The 8,376-nt window shown below is 41.7% G+C and overlaps 1 protein-coding gene across 1 annotated transcript; it reads left to right on the forward strand.

The window, feature by feature from the left end:
- Window positions 1–729: 729 nt before the first annotated feature.
- On the forward strand, window positions 730–1,179 carry LOC141695823 (uncharacterized). The gene is made up of 2 exons (XM_074500035.1): window positions 730–935; window positions 1,047–1,179. Exons 1-2 carry the CDS (start codon window positions 730–732, stop codon window positions 1,177–1,179), a joined length of 339 nt encoding a protein of 112 aa, XP_074356136.1.
- The last annotated feature ends 7,197 nt before the right edge of the window (window positions 1,180–8,376 follow it).

Below are 8,376 nucleotides of genomic sequence, written 5' to 3' on the forward strand. Positions count from 1 at the left end.
AGCTTTGGTAATGTTACATCCACCTGATGCCGAGGAGTGTTTGGAGGAGTTTCCACATCCTTGGTGGATCTTGCATGTGGATGGGGTGGTTAACAATGGAGGAGTAGGTGCGGGTATAGTACTTGTGTCTTCAGAAGGCCACCATCTGATGAAGCACTGATTAATGGCCTGAAAATCGCTTTGGAAATGGGGGTGCGAAACTTAATTGCACGAAGTGACTCAGAGTTGATAGTGAATCAGGTGAACGGGGGATTTCAAGCGCGTGGCCCGCGAACAAAATTATAATTGAGATGTACACAGCGCCTGATTGGAATGTTCAAAGAAGTTAGATTGGAATGTATTCCGCGGGAGAAGAACAGTAATGCGGATGCTCTGGCAAAAATGGGTTCGCAACAAGAGGCTGTGTTGTTAGGATCCATCCCCCTTGAAATCCAGGAGGTTCCTAGTATCCCAAATATAGAAACTATGCAAGTGGATGAGGCTCCCAAGGAAACATGGATGACGCCTATTCTAGCTTAAATTCGCAAAGGAATACTCCCCGAGGATAAGTTTAAGGCTCGCCGACTCCGCTATCAGGCTGCAAGATATGTGATATACGACGAAGTCCTATATAAGAGAGGGTTCAACCAACCTCTGCTTAGGTGTGTTGAAAAAGAAGAAGGAAATTACATCCTAAGAGAAGTACATGAAGGAATCTGTGGCAATCACTCGGGGGGTAGCTCGTTGGCAATGAAAGTTTTGCGCCAGGGATATTATTGGCCAACAATAAAAGAACATGCTACAAATTTTGTCAAGGCATGTGATCGCTGCCAGCGCTTTGCAAACTACTCATTTATGCCGGCGACACTCTTGACGCGTATGGCAAGCCCGTGGCCATTCGCCATATGGGGAATTGATCTTATCGGAGAATTGCCAAAAGCTAAAGGAGATGTCAAGTATGCAGTGGTTGCGGTCGATTACTTTACTAAATGGGCGGAAGCTATGCCACTGGCTACTATCACCGCAAAGAAAATCGGAGATTTTATTTTCAACTCCATCGTATGTAGGTTTGGAATCCCTTACAAGCTTGTCTCTAACAATGGAAAGCAGTTTGATAGCAAGGACTTGCGACAACTATGTGAGGAGTTGAAAATCAAGAAGGAGTTTATACCGGTCTATCATCCTCAAAGCAATGGATAGACAGAAGCTGTTAACAAAATAATAAAGCATACCCTCAAAACCAAACTGGAGGAACGCAAAGGAAATTGGTCTGAAGAACTCCCGAAGGTGATGTGGTCATACAACACTACGCCACGATCTACTACAGGAGAAACACCGTTTATGCTGACTTACGGCTATGAAGCTATAGTCCCCGTGGAAGTTGGATCGGGATCACTTCGCAGAGATTGTTACAGGAAAGAAGATGCTGAGGTTAATAAAAGGCTTCATTTAGATCTCTTAGAGGAGACGAGGGAAAATTCTCAGCTGAGGCTAGCGGCGTATCAGCAACGCGCCGCAAGTTATTATAACAAGAAGGTAAAAGGAAAATTGCTGAAGGTGGGAGATTTGGTACTTAGGAAAGTGATGCCCAATACAAAGAACCCCCAACATGGAGTGTTTGGAGCTAATTGGGAAGGACCGTACAGAATAAAGTCTATCCTGTGGAAGGGGACTTATCACCTTGAAGATATGGAAGGGAAGCTGGTTCCGCGAGCTTGGAATGCGGAACATCTCCGAAAGTATTACTAGTAAGGCGCGGTTTTGGCCCCTTACGTATCTCTTTTATTATTTTGGGTTATGCCCGGATTATAGGCTAGATTTAAATAAATTCCTCCTAGCCTAGGGGGTAGTGCATGTACTACTTACCTTGGAACTAGTTGAAGGGTCATTTTTTAGAATTTATCTCCCCATAGAGCATAGTAGCCATGGGACTGGTGCACTTTTGACACCAGAGTACATTATAAATAAAATGTTTGAAATTTTATCAAAAAAGTTATTTGCTTTGATTACTTGGTTGTACGACGCGTCCTAACAATAGGACGCGTCCTGATTGATGGTTTTATGCGAATGCTAACTGAATTAATGGTTGTCAAAAGGATCAATAAAACTCAAGTCAAAGTGGAACTAGGAAGTGTACTATTTCCAAGGACGCGCCCAAGTTGTCTTGGTTGATGTTCTCTGGACTGAATGTTACTGTAATTTTGGCAAAACATGATTCAAAAGGAAAAGTCCTTGTTTAGAACGCGCCCTACCTGAAGGAGGATGAGTTTTGGATCAAAGGTGAGGCGCGTCAAGACCATAAGACGCGCCCAATTGTGCATTGTGCCTTGATTAAATACGCAGGTATAACATGGTTCCATGCTCATATGTTTTTGCAAACAAAAATATTCATTAAAGAACTAAAAGACACGTCCAGTCAAGGAGGACGTACCCAAGACAGTTATTTGCTTGACTTGTGATAGTCAAAATAAGACGCGTCCATGTGAATGGCAAAATAGAATGCTTAAGTAAAAATATGCATGGATAAGGCAAAGAGGTTTTTATAAAAAGTGCAGGCGAATGAAGTTTAAAAATAGATATTACAACTTGCAAGGCTTCAAGGGGCCCGCACCCTTAAATTAGTTCAAGTACATAAAAGATAAAGGATGCGTCCTAAGCAGGAGGCACGTCCTGTGGCTTGTCTTGGTCTTCCGCAGGGGGAGGCTGAGTCTGAAGTAGAGCAGGATCAGGGGACGCGTCCTCTTCCTCTAAGCCCAGAAAAATCCTTTTGTTCTTGATGGAGTCTGCGGCCCTGACCCTGAAATCATTTACCCATATCTGGGTATCTGCATCAAACTTTGAAAATGTATACTCTGGGTCGTTGGCAATGAACCCAGAGCACCATTCTTCAATCCCATCCTGGAAGTCATGTTGGTAAACTAGCTTCTTCTCCTCTGTCCATCCATGCAGCCTATCATCATTTAGGGTGTCAAGCTCCAGCTGCATAGTGGAATTCAGCGCAATGACACTGTCTATTTGCTTCTCTATTGAGGAGACATTGCCTTCCAACACAGCTTTTTCCGTCTCTAGACGCGTCCTCTCCCCCTCCAGACGTTTGATCTCAGCATCTTTTTCTTGGACAAGCAGGGTAATGTATCTCTCCAGGGATTTGACCTTGTCTTCGGCCTGGCTCCTTGCAGTGTCGGTAGCAGCAAGACGCGCCCTAAGCCTTACAACCATATTGGCACTCTGCCTGGCATGCAGGTGAAGCTCGGCTTCAGCCCTGACCATAGCCTCCTCTGTTTGTTGCTCAGTCCTGAAGGTCCAACCTCTCATTTCGTCCTCGAAAAAGTCCCCAACTAAGGACGCGCCCAGGTATCTGAGGACAAAAGATTGGTCATCTGGAACAGGTTTTTGACACTTTGAGGGCGCATCCTTTACCTTCTCGGGAATGTCAAACACGGTAGTGTCGATTATCTTTGGTGGAGGAGAAGGAGTTGCAACAGGAGGTGAGGTTTTTGCCTTCGAGTCAACCTTTGTATGGGCCTGTTTCCTGGCCATTAGCCTTTTGGAGGCCCCAATTGCTAATCCTTTGGGGAGAGAGGCCATATTTGAGATATAAACAAAAAAGTATTAGTTAAGCACAAGAGGACGCGTCCTGAAAGTAAGACGCGTCCATATTATGATGCTACATGCATGAAAAGATGGCAATCAAAATAAGTAAGTGTGTAAAGATATAATAAGGAAAATGAAAGACATGAGTAATGCATATGTGGGTAATGCAAAGAATGACGCGCCCTACACATATGGCACGCCCTGCCTAGGAGCATATTGGCTTTGATAGATTATGGAAAAACATAAGTCGTGGGAATATAAAACAGGCAGGACGCGCCCTTAGCAGATGTATGTGCGTGAAATATTTTTGATTTTTATTTTTCGAATGGGGAGCTAATTTTTGTAGCTGTGGACGCGTCCTCCCTCACTTAAACTTACCTTGTTCTAAGTCGAATTGCTTACTAATGTCGATTTCGATCACCTCCGCGGCACTAAGGCCCCTGGTTTTTTCTGAGGTTGTGAGAACAGGTTTACCGTTGTGAAATTCACGGAACTTGTAGATAGAGCCAACCCGGGAAGACAACGCGCCCACCAGCTTAAGGTTTTCTTCTGTAATCATGTCCTTGAGGTTAAAGTGCTTTTCTGCATATTGAAGGTTCTGCTCTCTTTTTCCTTTTTCCTGTTAATTCCTTTTCAACTCTTTTGTCTAAAGATAAAAGATAGTTATAAGTTGTTAAAAGAGGAACGAAGAGTTTGTTAAACAAAGTAAACAAAAGAGGACGCGCCCAACGAAGAGGACGCGTCCAGGGTTTGAAGATAGTCTTTGGTAATCGCTTACTTGGTTCTAGGTTGAAACGAACTCGGGATCTCTTGACATCATAGATATAGAAGAAGGGTTCTTTCCAATCCCTTTTGTGGCTGATCTTGCCTTCATTGAATCCCTTGTTATTCAGCCATTTGTTGACAACAAAGAAGTGATAACCGGGAATAGATTTTCTTATGCTGTAAAAAAAGCTGAATTCCTTCATGGAGGGCGCGCCCAGCCTGAGGTTGTGGTACATCATGAACAAAGCCCAAGCTAGCTTATATGAGTTTGGAGATAGTTGGATTGGGGCGACGTCATACCACTTCAAGATCTTTTTGATATATGGGTGCAAGGGCGCGCCCACACCTAGAGAAATCAACTTTGAAGTAAGCACCATTCGGGGGATCCTTTGATTCCCAATGTTAAAAATATGTGGCCTCATGGTTCGAAGAGGGCGCGCCAAGATTCCCTTCATGTCATAATATTTCATGTGCCACTGGATCTCCAAGTCGGTTGCGGTTGAGTCCAGGACTACGCAGCCCAATTTACCCTCTTTTTTCCTTCTGGCATTCTTTTCTGCCTCAGTAAGGGTACCGAGCCTCGCCCAGTCACATTCTGTTTCTACATCTGAAGGTTCCCAATGCTCTAGGGGAGAATCAAATTTCTGAGGAGATACGGGGTATGTCTCAGGGTCAGGAACCCTGCTTTCGAACTCACTTACGCTGTGCGGGGACGCATCCCCAGAAGGAGCCGCGTCCTGAGAAGCTGACGCGTCCTGTGTGTTTGACACGTCCATATCAGAAACAGCCATTCCTTGAGATTTTTGGCTTGTAGTAGGGATAATTTCGTCGTCCGTCCAATCTTCGATGGCGGTCTTTGTATGGAGAACTAGAGTTCTTTGCCTTTTAACTCCCTTCTTTTTCATTCTAGAACTTATGGGGGCATGGTCCATGGAATCGGAGCTAGAGTTAGACACTATAGAAGTCTTTGAGTTGAGAGATTCAAAGATGCGTCTTTCTTTTTTGAGAAAGGAGCTTGTCCTATGCGATTCAGGGAAGTTGGGTTTGAAAGAGATCAGGTGCGCGGAGTAAATTTTGAGGCGTTTGTTGAGGACTTTGAACAGATGAAAGGGTGAGGAAGATGACGCGTCCTCCAGCTGCAAAATAAGGAATAAACATTTGAGGACGCGTCCACAAAAAAAAGGGGGTGGGGAGGTTCAATAACTGAATTATGATGAAGGATGATACTAGGGACATTCAAGGACGCGTCCTAGAAAAATCTAACGTGTAAAATGCACTACGAAGACGTGTCCTAGTAGGGTGTTGCTCCTATGTGACTCTTAGTTAAAATCGCTTAAACATGTGCTTTAAAACAAAGAAAAATAAGACGCGCCTTGACAGGTAGACGCGTCCTACGTGGTTATAATGTAGTAGAATGTTAATTGACTGTTAGCAATTTGGGGGAAATACAATAAAATCTTAGAGACATGCAATTGAAACATGAGGGAAGCTAAATATGGTATATTCGCATATACATACACATATACATACAAAAGAATATGAAGGGCAGTTGATATGAACATGAAGCATGCGAACAGTTTCTTGCTCATTAAAACTAATGTACTTGGCTAAATAAAGAAATAAGAGGAGATTTGTGTACCTTTTGATTTGGGGAGTTGATTGAGCAAGAGAAATCAAGTAATGGGAGGTTAAATCATCGGGATTTTGAGCCAAAACCTTGAGAGTGGCGGTAATGGTGGGTTCCGGAGAGGAAAAGAGTAAGGTGCAATTGTGGGTTGGAGGAAGATATTTATAGAGGATAGTCGGCTTACGTGGGCGACAATTGTATACCACGGATATGGAGTGAAGGCAAGGCGCATCCTCTGTCAATGACGCGTCCTGTGAACCAAATTTCGCTTTTTTGGAAAGAAATTCCAATTTTGTTTCCAACTGCAAGTGGAATTTGGGGGGTAGTTGTTATACCCAAAATTTGGCATTGGATTGACTCGGGTCAAATGCGCCTTACATACGGTCAAACCCGGTACTGAGTTGAGGACGCGTCCTGGCGTTTAGGACGCGCTGATACTTGATTTGATACTTCATTGACTGGCGATGGCGAAGCTTGGACCTGGACGCGCCCACTTTTGGTAGACGCGTCAACGTTAGGAAAATTACCTGGTAAATGTGATCTTGTAGCAATGGAAGTGGGAGGACGCGCTTGTCTCCTCTAGGACGCGTCCTGTGATTTTGAATGTTGTAAGGAACGATTGGTGAGGAAACAGGGTTGGATGTATGAAGGTGAGGACGCGCCCAATGGGTTAGGACGCGTCCTGTGTTTGGTTTATATACTTTTGATGTTGAGTTTCGGACAGAGCTTGCATGGGGAGGAGCAATGGAAGTTATTTTTACTAATGTATTTGTTGCAGGTACTCTTTGAAGAATTCCCTCCTTGAGACGGTTAAGGAGGGGGATGTCCGTGAAAGGCTAGAAGGCCTCCAGGGGTATGGCTGATGATTGAAGGCCTCCTCCTGTATTCAACGGGTGTCCTCATTTGGGATGTGGGGTTTATTTTGGTGTGTGATTTGGAAGCTCTGTTCTTGTATTCAACGGGTGTCCTCATTGGAGAACTTTGGAGTTATCCTGCACTTTGCACCCAAGAGCTTGGGATCACCTGTCCAGCTATCTGGTGGGTTATCCTCATTCGGGGGACAGGGACGCGTCTGGCACTTGGGGTGAACCGTGGCTATACCTGCATTCGTAAATCAAGGGAGATAGCTGTAGCGGAGTGTTATCCTTCCGCAGAGAGATGCACTATCCGTGAAGTCCTGTGATTACGAATGAGCCTTGGGCCTTCGCGGTTGGGCCTCATAATTGGACTTTCCTAAAGGTAGCGGAAGACGAATATTGGATGGGCTTCTACTGGACTTAGGAATAAGAAGTCTAAACCCATCAGACTTCTTGTTCTGCGAGAACTATGTCAGGCTTAATCCCTATATAAAGGGTACGTAGGCAAATTGAGAGGGTAAGAAGTTGAGAGCTAATAAGAGAGTCACCACTTACTCTGATCAATCTCAGCCTAAAACAACCACAATCAACCACACACCACTTAAGTTTCTGGCGAAGAACCACCGTCACAGATCTTAGTTCCGGCAAGAAATTTCAATCTTTGTTGTTACCAGATTCCTCCGTCAACATTATCTTTTTTGTGCTCCTCCCATTATTTTTGATTTATTCATATTATTATATCTCACATACTTTGAATGTTATATTAAGTTTTTTAGTATATATATAAATATATAAATATATATATATATATTTATATATAGGCGTGGGATCAAATGGTAACTCCTATCTTCGGTAACTGAGTAACTTAAGTGTAGTGTTGACATGTGTAAGAAAACCTGTAACCCCACTTAACGTGTGTTTACAGTTTTTTCTTTCCTTTGTACATTGTTTTTTCTTTCTTTTTATATATTTTTTTCAGTTGTCGATTTACTTTACATTTACAAATTAAAAATTAAATTTGCATAATTTTTTTTAAAAAACATAATTAACATAATTTTTTAACTTCCATGCATAAAAAAGTACACAAATATAAATTAGAGGACATAATTGAAAAACTTGCAAAAAATTAGAGAACACATAAAATATAAATTAGAGGACATAAAAAATAGAACACACAAATATAAATTTACAAAGCACTTAAAATATAAATTATATAATATAAAACATAAAGTACTTATAAGTATAAAGAAAACATAAAAATTTTATGTGTTATGTAAAATTTTTATGTGTTCTCTAATGTTTATGTGTTATATAAGTATTTAATTTAGTGAACATCTAATATAAATTATAAGATATAAATAGATATTTATGTTATGAAATATAAAATTAATGAACACATAAATTAAAATTAATGAACATAAAAAATTACAGAACACATAAAAATTAATAAAACACAAAATATATAACAAAACATTAAATTTTTTTTTTGTGTTAAAAAAAACATTAAATTTTAAAAAATACATAAAGTACAAATAAAAGAATATAAAATTCAAA

This window comes from Apium graveolens, chromosome 11, assembly GCF_009905375.1.
Source record: "Apium graveolens cultivar Ventura chromosome 11, ASM990537v1, whole genome shotgun sequence".
NCBI classification, from domain to species: domain Eukaryota; kingdom Viridiplantae; phylum Streptophyta; class Magnoliopsida; order Apiales; family Apiaceae; genus Apium; species Apium graveolens.